General features: G+C 32.7%; 1 protein-coding gene across 1 annotated transcript in view; it reads left to right on the top strand.

Annotated features, from left to right (window-relative positions):
• The window catches only part of LOC132732998 (uncharacterized), a 48274-nt gene that overhangs the window by 10029 nt on the left and 18376 nt on the right, over positions 1 to 19869 (top strand). Inside the window, exons 5-22 of the mRNA XM_060719556.1 lie at positions 3238 to 3345; positions 3806 to 3925; positions 4430 to 4544; positions 5100 to 5250; positions 5770 to 5863; positions 8132 to 8246; positions 8579 to 8650; positions 9163 to 9298; positions 9637 to 9862; positions 10866 to 11030; positions 11501 to 11643; positions 12270 to 12486; positions 13521 to 13576; positions 14117 to 14266; positions 14532 to 14646; positions 14828 to 15043; positions 15404 to 15634; positions 17226 to 17371. Of these exons, the coding sequence (XP_060575539.1) occupies positions 3238 to 3345; positions 3806 to 3925; positions 4430 to 4544; positions 5100 to 5250; positions 5770 to 5863; positions 8132 to 8246; positions 8579 to 8650; positions 9163 to 9298; positions 9637 to 9862; positions 10866 to 11030; positions 11501 to 11643; positions 12270 to 12486; positions 13521 to 13576; positions 14117 to 14266; positions 14532 to 14646; positions 14828 to 15043; positions 15404 to 15634; positions 17226 to 17371 (2576 nt within the window). The remainder of the gene's footprint in view (positions 1 to 3237; positions 3346 to 3805; positions 3926 to 4429; positions 4545 to 5099; positions 5251 to 5769; positions 5864 to 8131; positions 8247 to 8578; positions 8651 to 9162; positions 9299 to 9636; positions 9863 to 10865; positions 11031 to 11500; positions 11644 to 12269; positions 12487 to 13520; positions 13577 to 14116; positions 14267 to 14531; positions 14647 to 14827; positions 15044 to 15403; positions 15635 to 17225; positions 17372 to 19869) is intronic.

Genomic DNA, 19869 nt, shown 5'->3' with positions numbered 1-19869 from the left:
TTTGGTATTCAGGTTTAACACATAGTCCCATACCGTGGGATTTCATTTCATGTCTGTAGCTCATCCACTTCCTGCTTGCCGACTGAGTTAAATTTTCGACATAAATGGTCAATGGTTTGAAATTTTCGTAACAGTTTTCTCAGCAACTACTTACCACAGCCTCTTGATATTTGGTTCACAGCATTGACATGTGGTCCCATATTGTGGGATTCCATTTCAGGTCTGTTGCTCATCCATTTCCGGATTAATGACTTAGTTAAATTTTCAACATCTATGGTCAGTGGTAGAAAATTTAAGTAACAATTCACAGCTTCATGATATTTTATATACATATGCAACCCGGCCTTTTCTGTCTTTGACCCATTTTTTATCAATAGTGTTTAAGAAAACATGATAGTGTGACTTTATATTTACACTTTTCATATATAAACGGTCTACACCAATCCGTGCGAAGGTTGTACAAATGTACATTTAATTTCAGAAAAAAAAAAGATTTACCACATGAAGTAAGGAAACATAGTTTATATCTATATATATCCTTTATTTATATTAAGATAAAATCGAATCTTGACCTCGTCTCGGGTTTCAGATTACGTTTGCTTGCCTTATATACAAAATGAGGAAAATGATAAAAAATGTTAATGATAAAGATCTAAACAATCATTTTAAAGTGTACATCATTTTTTAGGGATACACCAATTTCGTGTACAGTATAGTCAAATATTCCTTTAATTCGACAAGAATTGTTAACATGTAAAAATGCTCCAGGGGATTGGTCCGTTTTCTTCAGTTTATAATGTCACATTTATTGAAAAAAAAAATTGAATTGTATCTTATAACTGAAACACCTGGCTAACAGATACATCAATACATACAATAAATGCAATTCTTCATATCTCATATATTAAACAACAATAGTGAACTGTTTTAAGATATTAACACCACTTTGATGTCATTTATCAATTTCTCAGGTACATAAGTTATGTTCTCAATTTACCAATCAATAGAACATACAATATTTGAATGATTACTTACTTAGTAGAATCACTAGGCTATCTAATTTGTACGAGGGGGCGTAACCCCACGTATTTATCAGATTGCCGAGAATGTTGATGTTCTTTCTCTTTTGTATCATAGTAAAACATAAAAAACACATTCCCTGTTGTCACAATATGAATCCCCAGAAAAAGGTTACCAATGAACGAGCATCTGAATATGAAATTTCAATCACTTTCCATTTCTCTGCCGTCACAATAGTTAAACCCAGGAAAAATGAGCCAATCGATGGGTATGCTATGGAGTGCGGGTAACTACATGTAATTCCTGCATTCCAGTTAACGCACTATGCATGTATATGTATACGATTTGACTCTGACACATTTTTCAGCAAAAATGGTGCCAGATAAGTCGCGTGCAATACAATGGCATGCTTAGGATGACGTAATTTCGCCATTATGTATGAAGTCGTATTTTATACGCTTTGGTAAGAATTTAGAATATCCATATAGTTACGAATGTAATGACATAAATTTCCATGAAAAATTGTTTTTTTTTAAGTTAATAAAATAATTCAATGTATGTTGGAATATGATAGAATATGCAAGATTAATATCTGATAAATGTTTGCGGTTTATATCGGAAGCCGCGTTACCGCCCACTGGGTCATATATTTCGATCTGAACCGCAACATATGACAAATACTATAAGTCATCCGAAAGGTACAGTGATCGGAAATAGCAGGAAGACACGGCACACACTGAGTTGTATAAGTTTGCAAGATATGATACAGTAATTCCGTTGACCCACTGTGTTATTATATTAAAGCAACCCGAGTAAATAAACAAGATTGCCTCCTGCAATAACAAAAATGTTCAAATGAAATAATAAGCTTCCAAGAAAGGAACAATGCTCGGAAGTAATATGTGCTTGAAATTGCAAGAAAGCTACACATTTACACGGTGCGAAATCGTTTCGGGCTAATTTGGAATATTTCCCCGTTCCTGAACTGATTTGGATTTTTTTCAACGGATTGATTCAGATAAATTAGATTTGAGCTTGACAAGGTACGAAAATATGTAAAATAAACATATTTACAACTGTTAGTCTTTGAATATTCTACTTGCACGGAACACTGCTTTGTTTAAGGAATTCATATACAACTATACAAGATTTGTTAACGGTCTTTTATCAGTTGGAATCGAAAAACAAATTTCCCATGTCAGTGAAGTAGTAGTAAAAATTAGGATAAACCTGCCAAAAAAGTCATTATTATCTTTATTTCTTTCAGGTATTTCATGATCATAATTATTATAGAAAAAATCATTCCGCAATAATTAAATGGTTTTATTAAAATAATTCTCCGGTAATGAATTTGTAAGACGTAAGCCTACAATCAGCCCTTTGCCCTGTTTTTCCTTAATTTTCCTTGATATGAATCAATCCGGTGCCCTAAAATAATTTACGAGGTTGTCATAAAAGTACGTGCTACAAATTCATTACTGGACAAAACATTTTACTTAAACCACTTAAATTATCGCGGAATGATTTTTTTCTAAAATTATATATGATCCTGAAATCCCTGAAAAAATCAAAGATAATAATGACTTTTTGGCAATTGTATGCTAATGTGTACTACTTTTCTGACATGTGAAATCTGTTTTCGATTCCAACTGATTAAAAACCGTTAACAAACCTTATAAAGTTGTTTATGAATTCCTTAAACATTGCAATGCTCCGTGCGAGTAGAATATTCGAAGACTTGCAGTTGTTAATGTGTTAATTATATATATTTTCGTACCTTGTCAAGCTCAAAATAAATTTTATGTGAATCAATCTGGTGAAAAAATCCAAATCAGTTGAGGAACGGTTAAATATTCCAAATCAGCCCGAAACGATTACGCACCGTGATTAAGATGTTTTGACTCCTAAGACAGGATGTAGTGATTTTGTTTAAATACTGTGTTTACTATCATGCATTCATGTAAAACGTGTCTGAAAAGCTTAACAGTGACAAAAATTCATTATCATTCGTCCCTTTGACAAGAAAAAGATCAACAACAACAAACTCAATAAGTGTCCATTCTTTTTCAGGACATGTGATAACCATAGTTCTCCGGTCTATGTTGACAAGGCCAATGAATTATAAATAAACAACCAATTTAAGCAATTTACTGTTAACAATATTAATTATAAATAAGCCGTGCGGAAAAATAAACAATTTGCACTTTTTTTCAATAGATCCATGATAAATACAATGCTGACAAATTCGGAACAGATTTAGAGCCGCATATTTTTCAAGTCGCCGCAACAGCATACAGACGCATGCGTGAAAATGACACGAATCAGGTATTCAATTGCCATTATGTTATCAAAAAGATATGTAAGAAAATAAAACCCTATGTAAAAATGAAAAAAAAGGATATGATTTTATGTCTAATGCTGAATATTTACAATATAAAACATTATCAAGACACCTACCTTCTCAACAGGGTGTGATAACATTATCAACTAATGGCAGCGCCCGTGGCTTAAATTATGACATGCTTTTTTGTTAATATTTGATTATTAAATATAAACTGTTTTTCAGCCAAATATTTGCCGGATCCATTGAGGCAATACTTTCCATTGTGTAACATGAAATGTGGTAAAAAGTTTAACCAGAACTTCTATTATCTATTTACTAACTACGATTCGGTAGCTCTACTTCTGTAAGATACAAAAAGGTGTTATTTAATTAGTATAAAAATTAATTTGCATTATGAAATTTGTTTCCTTATAAATGTGCTTCCTGTATACATAAATATAGGTCATCATTGTTTCTGGAGAAAGTGGCGCCGGCAAGACAGAGAGCACAAAATATATGGTCAAACATATGGTACATATGTGTCAGACAGGAGATATGGTCTTACATGAAAAAATCGTCAAGGTACATATACAGAAATGTTCTGGTCTGTGAGCATGGATTATTTTCTTTATAATTTTATTCTTTTGCTTCGACTTGTGTTTTACGTCGCACAAACATATTAAAGCTCTAATAATGACTTACAAGGTGAACTGATTGTGAGAGCTGGCTGAACAGTTTCTTCACATGAAAGAACCAAAAGTATCTGGCATAATTCGAAACTACATCATTGAGGGGAATGGGTGGATATAAATTCATATTGCAGCATACTCAAAAGGATGTTACATATAATAATGATCAAAATGCATGAAAAACCACTATTACAGAAAGAAAAGAAAGAAATTAAACAGCAACAATATTTGATATTCAATTGAATTAATTGCTTGAAGTTGGAAAATGCGGTAGGAATGTGACTCGACCAGTAACATCAAAAGTATCAAAATCCAACATCTCGATTAGGTACCATTGTAAACTAATTAAACTTGCTAGATAAAGGTATAAATCTTAGCACTTCAATTATATTTTTAGATCAACCCTCTATTGGAGGCTTTTGGAAATGCCAAAACAATAATGAACGACAACTCCAGTAGATACGCTAAATACCTGGAAATCAGCTTCAAAGAAGGTGGAGAACTCGCAGGAGGTGATAATTACAATATATGTTATTTTCATTTTGGTGTCATTTATAATTATTGTGACATAATTGATATATTTGGTCCCTCCACTTCCTTTTCCGCACTTATGACTACTGTCTTTTATTGGTTCAGTGCTCTTCCGGGAACCCGGCCAGTGTGATTGGGTTGTGTCGGGGGCTGCGTTCTCTTGCCTTGCTGATCTTTGTCAGTAGAAAAATTCTTTGGTTGATAAAAATAGGGTTAATTTAAAATATCTTTTTGAAATTTTGATACAATATGTGAACTATTTTATTCAAATGAATTTGCTCCTCTATCTCCACCGCTATCTATATGCTTATTGGTAAATCATTTTATTCTTTTACCCATATGGTACATTTTTGATAATGAATGTTTCAAACCTCGATTTTCTAAGGTGAATGTGTCGTTTATATATTAAAAGATATATACGGCTACTGTCAATTGGTAAAATGATTTTCACTTTTCATGAAGTACAATATTTGTGCGGTAGATGATTATTTAAAACTTAAAGGAATTGCACTTGATTCTTCTTTCTATCAAATTAGCGGTCGTTAGAGACTACATGTTAGAGAAATCCAGGGTAGTTCATCAAAATAACGGAGAGGGAAACTTTCACATATTCTACGCAATGTTTGCTGGATGCACGCAAGAAGTCCTTGATGACCTCTTTCTGAATGACCCTGTAGACAGTTACAGGTAAAAAACTTTCATAGTTTGGTTGAGTGGTGTGTTATATACGAAGGTTGAATCAGAAATACAATAAATGAATTTGTAAAATCTGTTTCCGAGGATCGATTGTTTGTTTTATTTTATTCTGTATTTTCAAAGTTTCTTTTATAGACATTATATAGTCAGTTTTATCCTTGTTTTATCATTTCTGTTGGTACATCATCTACATATTGTCATATCATTTGCATATTGAATACTAATAATTTGCATATTATGTTCCTCCTTTGCATAATATAGCGAGAAATCAAGAACAAAAATGAACAACAAATGAACAGCGAATAAGCATGATGTACTAGTTTTCTAAAAAAAGACATAAGTGTCTTTTTGTGTAAAGAATATATACGATCACCTGAATTTCTTTCCGATGTTATATATTATTATTATTAATTTGTCTTCAATATTCCATAGAAATGTCTATTGTCTTGTAAGATTGTTGTTAGATTGTTTTCGTTTGTGATTTCAATTTATTTATTATCTGATATTTAGAATAATGCAGAGCGATCAGTCTAACCTTGGTGAAACAGAACGGTTTAAGAAGATGTATGATAACAGTATGGAGATATTGCAAAAAATTGAAGTTGTAAGTAAACACATGTATTCCTTGATGGATAGAATCCTCGCAGAAGTTAGAACAGAATAAAAAAACACCAAATAGAGATATAACTTAAAAACCACACAGATAAAATCGATTTAAATCTTGTATCATAGTTTAGGGGCCTTTCTGTTGAAAATGTGACGTAGTTAAAACGTATACATATACATGCACAGTGGGTTAACTGCGGTGCAGGTATTAGTTACCCGCATTACCATTGATTAATTACATTTTGTGACGACAGAGAAATGGATAGCGATTGAAATATCATATTCAGTTGCTCGTTCATTGGTTACTTTTTTGTCGGGTTTCATCTTATGGTATCAGGGAACGTGTTTTATGTTTGACTATGATACAATAGAGAAAGAACATGGAAACACTCGGCAATCTAATTTATACTTGGGGGCTACGCCCCCTTTTACAAATCAGCTAGCCTCATGTTTTGATGCTATTTCTATTATGTAGATAGCTAAATGTATGGTAAAATATATATATACGAGGGATGATCAAAAATTAACCGGACTTTGTAAATGATTCTTAACCTGTTAAATGAATTTACATAACAATACACGGAAAATAAATCGGAATCTATCCCCTAAATGATACAAAAAATACCAACAAGAAATATTAACAAAGAAAAAAGTTATGCTGTTATTGGCATGCACATGTTAAGCAATGCGGCGCACGGTATAACTTTAAAATTGACGTTAACGACGTCACAAGCGTAATGTCCTTAACGGAGCAGATTTTTACTCATTCACCGAGTAGGCCAATACGTGAATACAGTCATGTTATTGACGCGGCGAATCCACTGCCTATATATATTTCTGTCTAGTGGGTATCATATTGTATTGTAATACTGGAATGAATGGCGATAAAGAGCTCCTGTAATGACGCAAACTTCCGTTATTTCCTTCTGTAACTTGATTGTTGAAAAAATCGCACATGCAATTAACTATATTATGTATTACAATTAATGTAAAATTATGTTGCTGAATGACAATGTATCATGAAAATGACAATGAAAAAATAACAGAATAATACAACTATGATCAAAATTGTCATTATTTAAAAAACAATAAAACGCATAGCTAATTTGAACAGTGGCTGTTAAATTGTTGACACAATTTCTCCATAAGACTACTGCGTAAAATAATAAAATAATTGATACAATTGTAAACCAAGAATACAATACGTGTAATTAATGCATTAACTATTATCATTTTAAGATCCTCAGAGTTGACTGCACCGTCCCGTAGTTACTGTCGAACATCGTTGACAATGTCCGCAGTCAATCGACTGTCATTTTTTAACGTCTTGGCGATTGACGTCACCAACGTCCTTGAAAATGTCTTTTTTCTGTCTCTCCCTTACTTGTTTTCTATTTCCCTATTATCCTTTCTTAATCCTTTAAGCTAATCATAAAATATGCTGTGGCTTTCTCGAACTTTTCCCTTGATAGCCATAATCTTTTTCTACGTTTTAAACAGTTCCTCGTCTTACATTTGACAAATTTTTCCTATTGATAGATTTTCGAGACATTCCGACGACATAGTTTTAACGCGAGTATTTCATTAACATGTAACGTTTGAATTGTGATTGTAAATATAAATATGGTTTAAATGAAGTCATTTTTACTGACACCGTCAAAGATATGGTACATGACGTTTTGGCGTATTTTGAAATCTAAATGTGCTATATTGTAAAATACACGCAACATAAAGCGCCTGATGTCAAGGCGAATTTACGCACTGCGCCGGGTGTGCGTTACCATGGTTTTTGAATTCGCTGTTACGGGCAAGCTATTTGCGTTATCAGATTAGATATAGTATCAGTTTACAGGTATTGTTTTCCGGTTAAGTGGGATACATAACAATAAGTGATAGGATGAAAATTCTTCAATTGCCAGTCACAGTCCGGTTTATTTTTGATCATCCCTCGTATATATATATATGTACATTTGTACCCTTTAAGTTTTTCTGAAGCCATACATTGTTAGATTAACTACTTTTTGCAAGTGTCTTTTTTTATTTCACATGCCGCGTCAGAGCCACCTATTTTTAATTGTAACCTTATTTATATACATTTTAGTACATTTTTGTCATGGCCACTGTGACTGTATTTGAAAAAAAAGAAATGGCGGCTTGCATAGATGCCCCGTTACAGGTCGTAATCATTGGACGCGAAAAATTTACCACAATGACAGGAAAGTGCCTTTTATTCATGCTATCATACTAAACAAATGCGCTTTTTCAGGAGAAGGAAGTTGTGATTAGAATGTTAGCAGCGGTTGTACTTATTTCGGAGATAGAGTTTGAAGAAGACAACAGAGGGGCTGCACAATTAAAGGATGTTGCTTCATTTGCTCATGGTAACTATTCAAGCCTATTATCCCAACATAATCTACAAATTAATTTTCAAAAGTTCGTCTAAGTCACAGTTAAAAGTAAAACATTTGATAAGCTCTTGTAGGAAATTAATCAAATTGAACTACTTTATTCTTTCCTGCATTGACCTTTAAACGGTCTTTGTCTGATTCCATTAATCAACATATAAGGAAAAATCGATATAATTTATTGCATGTATATTGTAACACTTTTCGTCTTATGACTAGCATAAGACTGAAAATACAAATGGTTGACGACAATAAATTAGTTCGAGAATGTCCTCTGTTTTTATGAACAATCCTTTTTTATTTTGCAGCCGCTAAATTGCTAGATCTTGATGAAATCACGTTCGGCGAGGCGCTAATTACAAGTAAAAGATATGTTAGAGGTGAATGTTTTTATTCGCACTAGCACATTGAAGCTCTCTAGGTTTACTAGCTCCCTTTTAAGATTCTCTAGGTTTTACTGATGAAGGATGACCTCAGGTGCACACGAGCACATGAGTTGAACCATTGACTTTTCTAATTGCAGTTTGATAGCCTCTTAACATTTTAGAATCCAAAACCTCTTTGGACGGAGGTTTCGTGCCCTCAACGGTTAGGGACATGTGGATTGAAGTCTTCAACCTTAATCTCAAGGAAACGAGCGCCCTTGACGTTTAGACGCTAAAATATAAATCGTTTAATCGGCTTTTCAACGTTTGACATTTGAAAAAAAAGAATATTTTGTATGTTTCGAAGGTTATTTCCACATAAGTGAACATGCTCGTTGCCTTTTTAATATTCCAACGCGAAATCCATAGACGCTTATGCAGATTATGTTACCAATAGGTCCACTCCCAAGCACTGAAAATTGTCAAGTCTTGCGGGCAACTTTTGTTATACATTATTTCCAATTTAGGTGACTATATAGCAACTCATAAAACAACAAAACAAGCAAATGACGGACGTGACGCGCTTGCCAAGATGTTGTATGAAAGAATGTTCGGCTGGTTGGTTAGAATGATAAACAGAGATCTTCACCCGAACAGGCTTGGGTAAGTCTTTTGTCTTTTCGGTTTCATCTACAAAAATAAACCTGGAATTAATCTCGTAGCTTTACCATTTTCAGCTGTAAGACGCTATTGTTTTAAAAATATCATGCATTCACGAAAAGTGTAGTTCTTAAAGGCACATGTAAGGATTAGTTTGTTATGGACAGATAATTACTGGTTCATTTTGTTTTGTTTTAATTTGATTGTCTAAGATCAATTTATGTTAGTTTTAGATGGGAAATACATATTTTTTAAAAGACTTTAAGTTTAGTGAAGAAGTGATAAAACTCATAAAGTTTATTTTCGAACATAACACTGTCAACACTTCTTTTTGCCTCTAGATCAAACCTATCTGCTTGCATCGGAATTTTGGATATTGCCGGCTTTGAAAAGCTTCAGAATAATAGCTTTGAACAATTGTGTATAAATCTAGTGAACGAAAAACTTCAAAGTTTCATGAACAAAAAGATCTTTACAATGGAATTAGAAATATACCAGGCTGAGGGAGTACAACTGGATGGGATACATTTCGAAAACAATGATGATTTATTGGCAATGTTTGAAATGGTAAACAAAAAAACCCCACTAATTAAAACTTTATAACATATTCATTTTTTATCCATTATCAAACCATGCATTAGTAACCTTTACAATGTATTCTAAAGAAAGGGCCTGGATGCATGTATTCTTTTTGACATTCTTAGACCACTTTATGAAGGTGTATATATACCAACTTGTCTGCCAACTTTCAGGACATTTACTCACTTCGTTTTATTTTTCAAAAGTAATTTTTTCCATAGTGGAAAATGACCTAAAAATGTAAATAACAATTTTAAAGCAGCACACCTCCAGATTCACGTTTATTTCTATAAAAAAATTTGGAAATGTATTTGAATGTATAATATTGTGAAATAACCAAAAGGAAGCAATTTGCACATTTGCATTGGTACTAACAACCCACGTAAATTACCAAAAAGTTGTTTAAATATGCATAAATAGCCCTTACTGCGTTAGTAATGCAGGGGAAATATAGTTGTAAATATTTAAAAATAAGTCATTAACCGCACATAACATGTAAACTAGTACTTGAATCTTGAATCATTTTACTTTTCCTAAAATCGTAGTACATATTTCTCAAGTTTGATTTTATTGAAATATTTTGACTCATCTGGAGGCATGCAGCTTTAAGGTCTTTTACTATAATCAGGCTTTGAGTATCAGTAAATAACGATATTGAACTTTGTTATGAATATTTTTTTGTATATTTTTTTCATAATTTTTCCGTGTTGATCTATGCAAGATCTTCAAATTCTATGTATTTACTGTATGCTTTAACTACCTCAGTGGAGCTACATAAAGACAATTAACAACAACGCTACTCTGTGAACAGACATATTGAAAATAATTTGAATAATAATTCTATGAAAAAGAATAGGAAGAAGATATGGGTTTACGACATGATAAGCTGGAGGCACGTGACTTTTTGTGACCTTTTATTCCCTTGCATAGAATCATCAGGAATCTTCAAGTATCTCGCTTCTAATTATTGTGGTTATTTCTTAATTTACAGCCAAAGTCAGGTATTCTAGCAATACTGGACGAGAATTCCAACATACAACATTCTTCCGATCGTGGATTTGTTGATCACTTGAAAAAGAAATTTGGCCAAAATAAACTGTTCATACAACCACCTGGAGACCACCCAGTTTTCTGTATACAGCATTTTGCAGCTTTGGTAAGTTGTCAAGTAGTGGCATGCCGTATTTGTTTTAAAAAGTATGCCACATTTCAAAATAATGCTTAATTGTCAGAACATTATTTAATGCCTTTAGAAAAGGTCATAATTGTTACATTCTAAATTATTTGTTTAACATCAGCATATTGACACACTTTCTTCAGCTCTTGATGAAAAAGAACCTTGATATACACCACAAAGAATACTGAATTACACCTTTGTTTTCTGCAGTTTTTATATAATGATTCCTGATGTAGAGGAAACGTAGATACAAAATGAAACGAAGTTTATATATTGTTCCATTTTGAAAACTTGGCTTTTGATTCTTTATTATGTCATTGAATCGACAAAAATAAATATGTATTTTGCTTGTTGAGAATGTCTGTTTTACAAATAATAATTTCCATGCTACGTCAAATCATTTTCGTTCTCAGTCCTATTAATATGATAACAATGTTTGTAAAATAAAGGTTCCGTACAACGCCGACGGATTTTTAGAGAAGAACCGAGACAGATTGAATGCTGAACTTGTTCAGACTATGAGGGAAAGCAAAGATGACTTCATTGCTGACCTATTCACAATCAAAAAAGGACCTACTGGAACAATATCAATGTAAGCGACATTTCAAAAGTTTATATATAATAAAATAAGTTAAGCCTGTGCAATTAAGACTATAAATACTCAAATTACTTATAGTTGACCGCTTGCTGTTCAAAAGCGACAGAGGCATGCACAAATGTCATCAAACAGTCAAACGCAGAGTGAATGGTTTGACATATTGATACGACATCCTTTACACATAGAGCCAAGTTTTGTCGTTTTATAACGGCGTTTTGTAGGGATTCAAATTTTCTACTTTACTTTTTTACTCGGTATGCAAAATTAATAAAAAAGACTTTATGTACATGTATAGACTCAATCAAGCTCAGACTGAAATGTTCATGTAATTTTGTTGTTTTTAATGATTCCTAGGGATCAATTTGTTTCCAGATATATTATCATTCAATCTGAATGTGAATGAGTTGAGAATGTCAGTCAGTTATATGGATATGATTAAACTTTAAATTAATTATCATGACGATATTAACAATAACAATGATTAAACTTTTAATTAATTATCATGACGATATTAACAATAACATTTTACTTCTTATCCATGTTGGTATAATATACATAAAAGTATTCAGTAAATCTGCGACACTGTACAATTAGTAGGGAATTATAATCTTCTTTATTAGGGAACCAGGTTTTCAGTTTCGACCATCGCGACGTGGAGTACCAGTGATGTTTCCAGGTAAGCCCAAACTTAAATCAACTCCGGCAGGAGCGGCTCTAGCAATGGAAATAGGCAAAAGTTTAAAGAAGAAGTTTGGGACAGTTCAACAGCCACAACCACAGGAATTGACACAGATTACTCCTGGAAAGAAACATTTGACGCTTGTTTCATTTTTCCAGGTAAAATAAATTGAATGTCTGGTTAAATGTAATGTATTGATATTATATGTTACTTTGGTTTTGGAGTGATATATGTGGATATATTACCTGTCAAGATTTTATAACGGCTCGGGGCGAGGGTGATATTTTATCTTGGAAGGTAATATATCCACATATATCACTCCAAAACCAAAATTATACTTTTATTACCATTCCCCTGCCGAGTTAAGACGATTTTAAAATAAATCATTGCTACTTCAAATGAAACGTCGAAATAAGATTCCCTTTAGGGTACCCCTTTACCACAACATGACGTCACATAAATACATGACGTATTTTATATCGAACCTAACGAATGTAAACAAGAGAAAAGGAGTAGTCTGTTGAACGCACTTTTTCGGAATCAATATCAAGCTTTCAAAAGGTCATATTTGTTTTCAATACTGATGAGAATATGTATTATTACCCTACTTAGGTAAATATTCATCATTTGACAGTAAAAAAGTGCTTGATAATCGAAATTTACATCGCGTAAAATCAAACCGTACGCGCATCGCTACAGCGCATGTTGTTTACAACGTGGGGTACCCAACGGGGATATTTAGTGTGTATATTACCCGCCTGGCTCGGTTATATCAATTTCTTTCGGGTGATCAATATGCAATCAAAAAGGCGGAAAAAATCTGGAAGGGTAATAAATATAATATATATTGATTGGTATTTATTTGAAATTTCAACTAAATATTGCACTCTTCTGCAAAACAGGATTTTTTACTTAGCAAATTGTTTATTTCATGTAGCGTCAGCCTTTTTATCCTTAAAATGGTAATGATGACTTAAGTGGACATCCAGGGTGCGTTTAGTTCGTAACACACAGCTTTGAACTACGCTCAGTCTCACAAAACCATATTCGAGACATTCTGCCAGGCACCGAACAAATACAAAAAAGGCATAAAGGCGGAGCAATGTTAAAAAAGCAAATAAAATCATCATCTTTTACGGAATTTTAGATATCAGTAGTTTATGACATAAACCTGCAAATATTTGTCTTTTAGAACTCTTTGATGCAGTTATTAGAGAAATTGGGTGACGGAGACCCATTTTTTGTCAGGTAGGATATCACAATTATATCTTTAAAAAGGGAAAGGAAGAAATCAAAAGGCTGATCAAACATATGATGAATTGGCGTAAGTTTGTGCTAGTATACAAGGGCGGTATATTTACTTGCATTGCCACTATAAACCTGAAAAAGCCTCACCACACCGTTCTTGCAATATCTTTAACTTTGCTGTTTGAGCAGCTTTCTGGTCCTTTCTCAATAGTTGCATATTCAACCGATAAACATATCAGTAATGGTGTTATGTAAACTGGTCCAAAACTTTCAGATTTGCTCAACAATAACTTTCAAATACATTTTAATATTGAAACGGTAAACTTGATTTTACATAATTATTTACATTTAAGTTTACCCTTAATGAATTTTGAAAATGTTGATTTAAAAATGATTTTTTAAAGTGTTAAAAGTCAGACTTAAAGTTATATATCATATGAATAGCATTTGTCAATTTTGACATTAAACGTTTAATTGTAATTTATATCTGAATATGTAATTTTCATTTGCAGTACTAACGCATCCTTTGTTTAACTATAGGTGCATTAAAGCCAATTCAAATCTGTCAGCGAACGACTTCGACCAGAATGTTGTCGCAGATCAATTACGATACAATGGATTAGCAGAAATTGCGAAGATAAGAAAAATGGGCTTTGCAGTTCGCAAATACTATACGGACTTTATCTCAAGGTATGTATGTAAGCAAAATAAAATCTTAAGGCATTGAGAGTATCAGCTTTCATGCGTTTATACAAATATCATGGCAAATATGCGATGACTTAGTTTTGCAAAATTGTTTCCCAACAGTTATAGCTTAAAATTTGCAATGTACACTGTTAAACGTAGAATGTTCTGCGCGTAGCTGGGTTTACTGCAGGTCATATTTTAATTTCGACATAATTGTATAATGTATACTTCTGATATCATCGTCTGATGCATCCGGAAATAATTTCAGATACCGTTGTTTATTTCCGTCTTTACCGCCAGAAAGACAGGCAGACGTGACTCAAAGTCTTCTTCGTTTAGTCCCATCTAGTTTCCAAGGATATTTCAGATGTGGTACATCAAGGGTATGTTTTGTCTCTCCATTTTATGAATGTAATGACTTTAACGTTTGATACTGTTTTCTTTTAGATAAGACTATGTGTATGTCATAAGATAATTTGTCAAAATTAAGCGTTTAATTATGAATCATTTCTTGTAAAGGTATGTTAGTCTGTTTGATTTTGTATTAATTCGATATCTTATCAGATATTCATGACGATCGAGCTTAATGATTGGTTTGAGCAAATTTTGCGTTGTCGTCAAAGAATAGCTGCTGCTACAGTTACTATATGTATGAGGAAGGTAGCAGAAATAAAAAAGGAACAAAAACGCATTGAAGCTGATAGAAAGAGACGGGAAGAATCGGAACGATTGAGGCAAGAGGAAGAAGAGCGTAACAAAGAGAAGAAAGAAAAGGATCAGGTAAGAGCAGTAAAACTAAAACTGTAACAATCAAGTAGACTGTGTTGAACATTGGTATATTTCTATAGATATATTAAAGGAAACTTTAAATTCGTTTTAGTAATGACCACATTCTGTAGCAACGATCAATCGACTAAAGGTGTTGATGCAGTAAATTGGCTTTTAAATAAGTGGAGGAAACTTTCTTGTGATGTAATAAATATATTTACGATAGAAACATAAAAGAGTCTTTAACCGCTGTCATATTTTCATTAACATTCTGTAATCTATAATGTATTTCGACAAGGATGAATTCATTATATTTATATGTGTATACTCTTTTGGTTAAAGTTTGGAATGTTAGTTTTTTTCTGATCACAGGAAGATAAACCAAATGGTTCAGGTACATCAACGGGAGGTTTAGGTGCATCCGGAGGAGATTTAGGTGCTTCCAGAGGAGGTTTAGGTGTTTCAAAAGGAGTTTCAGGTGGTTTAAGGCGAGGGTTAGGTACATCAGTGACTGGAAATGATAGTGATCCCCCTTCTTATTTATCGGAAGATGATTCATCATTAACATCGACCCCTTTTGACTCTGAAGGACAATTTACAGGAGTACGTACTCAAAGCAAAGCAAATCTTTTGTTTTTCTTGTTTTGTCATCCATTTTACTCCTTTTCTTCGTGTGAACCTCTGCGATTTTCTTTACACAATTACACGAGGATGTTGTATACAAAGATTTTGCAAATGAAAAAACTTAATATTAATATAATATTAAGTATACTCTTTACAAACGTGCTGGATGAGATTGGTCTGTGATGTTAGCATTATAATATCCTCCGTAATTATCATATACGAGTAAGTATAATCGGTTTAGATTGGTGGTTATAGAGATTTCTGGTAAGAAATTTGAATAATTATGACACAATGAGCGGTTTTCTGGCCTGGGCTTCCTTAAGGTATGAATTTCAATGTTTCAACTGTTATGTATCTATCTGTCGAAAGGTAAACAATAATGATATGATGTGCAGAACACACGTTTGGGCATACATAAATCAAAATTTACTCTATAACAAGGGCAATTTACTTTCTATAGATTCAAAAGAAAGTCTTATTAGTCTTGTTATGGGAAACTACAATGTTCAGAGCATAATTATCTGGCATGTTGCAATTATTTCAGATAGCCCCGAACCTGTGGTCACTCCGTTTAAGTAAATTTGTGCAATGTATATCTTTAAACATAGTTTAAACTCATAGTTCATATAATTATATAATAAAAATAAGTGACAATCACTGGTGTTCCTCAATTTTTTTTACTACCAACCAGTTTCTAAATCATCAGGGCTAAAATCACATAAAACCATAGTTACAAGGTCAATTGACATAACCTTTTTAAAAAAATTATGAACATTTTAAACCATGCCTTACATTGTTCTTCTCCTACTTGATGTATATAATTGGTCTTACCGATAGATAAATACGTTCACACATTCTATACAGACTTACATATGAAAATACCTATAAATTAAGAGAATAAAGATCAACAAGGCAAGTCATGTTTTATAAAATTTTAATGCCTTGAGCTATGCTGTTGTATAGAGCATTAGCCTTTAATCAAAATTTGTACTTTCCAGTGTTATTTGACATACATAAATGTATATAGTTTTATCATAAAGATATAGTCCTGCTAACCTAAACTGCGTTTAGCATATATACTTACTTACTTGAAAAGTAGATTAATGCCTTTCTGTCCAAACATTATTGTTGTTAAAGTCAGTATCACTACAGGCATATTTACCACCGTTTAGTTGAAATTATTTTCCCTTAGTGTCATTTTATATCAAAAGTATAATTAATTAGACTAAAAGTGTTTCAGACAAGTTTCAAACACGCATATCTCCTCTTTCTGAAAAATTTTTTTTGATGACTCAAATTTTCTTCGGGTGCATACTGTCACGTGTTTGTTATTCCTCTATTTTCACTGTTGTTACTGCTAACCCTTATTAACTTTTATTGTGCAAACGCTTGCACTTAGGCATCATATTTTCTGTTTAGTTTATAAAAATCTTCGTTTGTATAAATTACAATCCCGATGGTCATTTTATTTTGCATTGAGGCTCATGTGCTCTCGCAAATAAAGATAATGACATTTCGTTAATTAAAGCAAATATTAGAATGCCTTTTATTCCCTTTATTTATGATTTAGCTAGGAGACACATTACCACATGATGGAAGATTTAGAACATCAACTGAATCGACTCGATCACCTTCTCCAGTTGCCCATAGCGATGACGAACACACGGAAAAGAAAGAAGTGGAAAAACATAATAAAAAGGAAAAGAAGAAGACCGAGTTAGCATAAGAAAACTTTCTCATTTTCATTTCTAATTTGACTTCTTTTTCGAAGTAAAATAAAGTTAATGTTATAGTCAATGTTTGCGTGCCATTGTCCCAAACAATGCTGTTGCCGTCCGCACACTTTAACATACATCATATTGTTATGCTCCCGAAGGGTGAGCATATAGTCGCCGCATTGTCCGTCCGTCCGTCTGTCCGTCCGTCAGCCTTTCTTTTCCATAACTTTGAAACAACAAAAGGTATCAACATGAAACTTTTGTAGGTAGATATATCTCATTGAGGAGACTGGCAATACACAAAAAAATTAACTCTGCCTTGCCTGATTTTGAATGACTGCCTTTTGTTTATTTTGACACTTTGAACTTTGTCCGGGACATTACTCTAAAACTATGAAAAGTATCAACATGAAACTTTGTAGGTAGATAGATCTTATTGAGTATATGTGCAGTACACAAAAAACCTTAACTCTGCCTTGTTTTTACACTTTGTACATTGTCCAGTGAATAAATCTAAAACTATGAGAGATGTCAACATGAAACTTTGTAGGTAGATAGATCTCATTAAGTAAAAGTGCAGTGCTTAAGAGCCATAACTCTGTCTTGCCTAATTTTGGAGTAATTGCCATTTGTTCATTTTCACACTTTGAACTTTGTTCGGGACATTTCTGTAAATCTATAAGATATATCAACATGAACCTTTGTAGGTACATAGTTCTTATTGTGTGAATGTGCATTGATAAAGAATCATAACTCTACCTTGCCTTATTTTGGATTTTTTTGCCCTTTGTTCATTTTTATACTTGAACCTTGTCCGGGACATTAGTTTAAAACTAAAACTAAAGAGATATCAACATACAACTTTGTAGGTAGATAAATCTCATTGAGTTTAAGTGCAGTGCTAAAGAACCATAGCTATGTCTTGTCTTTTTTGGAGTTATTGCCTTTTGTTCATTTTTATACTTGAACATAATTCTTAAACTATTTGAGATACAAATATTGAACTTTGTACGTAGATAGGTCATTGGATTAAAGTGCAGTGCTAAAGACCCTAAACACAGCCTTGCCGTATTTTTGAGTTATTGCCCTTTGTTCATTTTAACATTTTGAACGTTACCTAGAGCATAACTCTGAAACTATAAGAGATATCAACACAAAACGTTATAGGTAGGTAGATCTAATTGAATAGAATTTGCAGTGCAAAGAACTAGAACTTCATTTCGGACTTTTTGCCTTCTGGTCATTTTTTCATACTTTTCTGTGTTCGAAACCTTCATGGGAAGCATCACCCAGTTCAACCAGTTTTTTTTATTTATTTCTTGGTGTATTAGTTTCATATTTGTTAACTTCAAAACTTGAAGCAAGATCTTCAAATACACTTAGTCTAGAATAACTTTGACTTTCGTTTATAAATGAATTTGACCTTCAAAGGTAAAACGACAGAATTTTAGTTGATTTTTCTATAATAAAACGTTTTGAGACTACAAAATGATAACATTTCTGAGACATAATTGGCCTTAAAGATGCAAACATCACAAATATCAAACTATATGTAAATGACAATGGCTCATTATGATATTTCATTGAGGATTAAATTATTTGATTTTCAATGATTTTGCTAAAAAATAACTGTGACTTTAAATAATAAGCGGCTCTTGACTATAAAAAACTTGTCTGTCCAATAACTTAAGAATCCTTTGACCAAAAGTGTTCTTGTTAGTCAATACCATTGCATGACCCTAATTGATTTTGAGGTCACTGGGTCAAAGGTCAAGGTCACAGGGACTTGAAAAAATAAAAACTTAAGAATGTTTTAACACACCGTCATCATATTTGGTACGGAGGTTGATCATGGCCATAAGGTCGCCCCTACTGATATTGCAGTCACTGGGTCATCTATGAAATAATGACCATGCATATAATATCAATTAAAACTATATATTTTACATGAAGACTTTAAAGTATATAAATCTCAAATTGACCTTGAGTTCTATATGACCTTGAAAATCAAATTATTGTATTTTCACTTAATTTTGCTATAATTTGGCTGTAAATTTGTAATTAACTAAAAAATGAATTATTTTCAAACTTGGGCAAAATAACCCTTTGAACATGTTTTTTTTAAAAAGACTGAAATTATCTTGAGCTTTAAATGACCTAAATCGTAAAGGTCATAATATTGAAGTTTTATTTTTGATATTTTTTTATTTATGTACAGATTTAATTCATACGTGTACAAAACACACAAAACCGACTTGTTGACTAGTTTTATTATGACCTTGACCTTAAAATGACAGTTGCCATCAAAAGTCTTTTAATTTTCTTTCTTTGTCATATTATGGAAAATGTTTCATACAAAAAGTGTGATAAAGGCAAACTTTGCTTTCCCTTTTTTATTTGTTTCCTTTAACCTTTTTCCTCATATAGACGTGTCTTGGCGGCTTATTGGCTTCCGCTTTTTGAGGCCTCAAACAGTGAAAAAATGCCATATTTAGG

Source organism: Ruditapes philippinarum, unplaced genomic scaffold, assembly GCF_026571515.1.
Source record: "Ruditapes philippinarum isolate M1 unplaced genomic scaffold, ASM2657151v2 ctg1486_1_1_1_1, whole genome shotgun sequence".
Lineage (NCBI taxonomy): Eukaryota > Metazoa > Mollusca > Bivalvia > Venerida > Veneridae > Ruditapes > Ruditapes philippinarum.
Note: the sequence above shows the minus strand (reverse complement) of the source record. Positions and strands in the feature narration are given on the sequence as shown.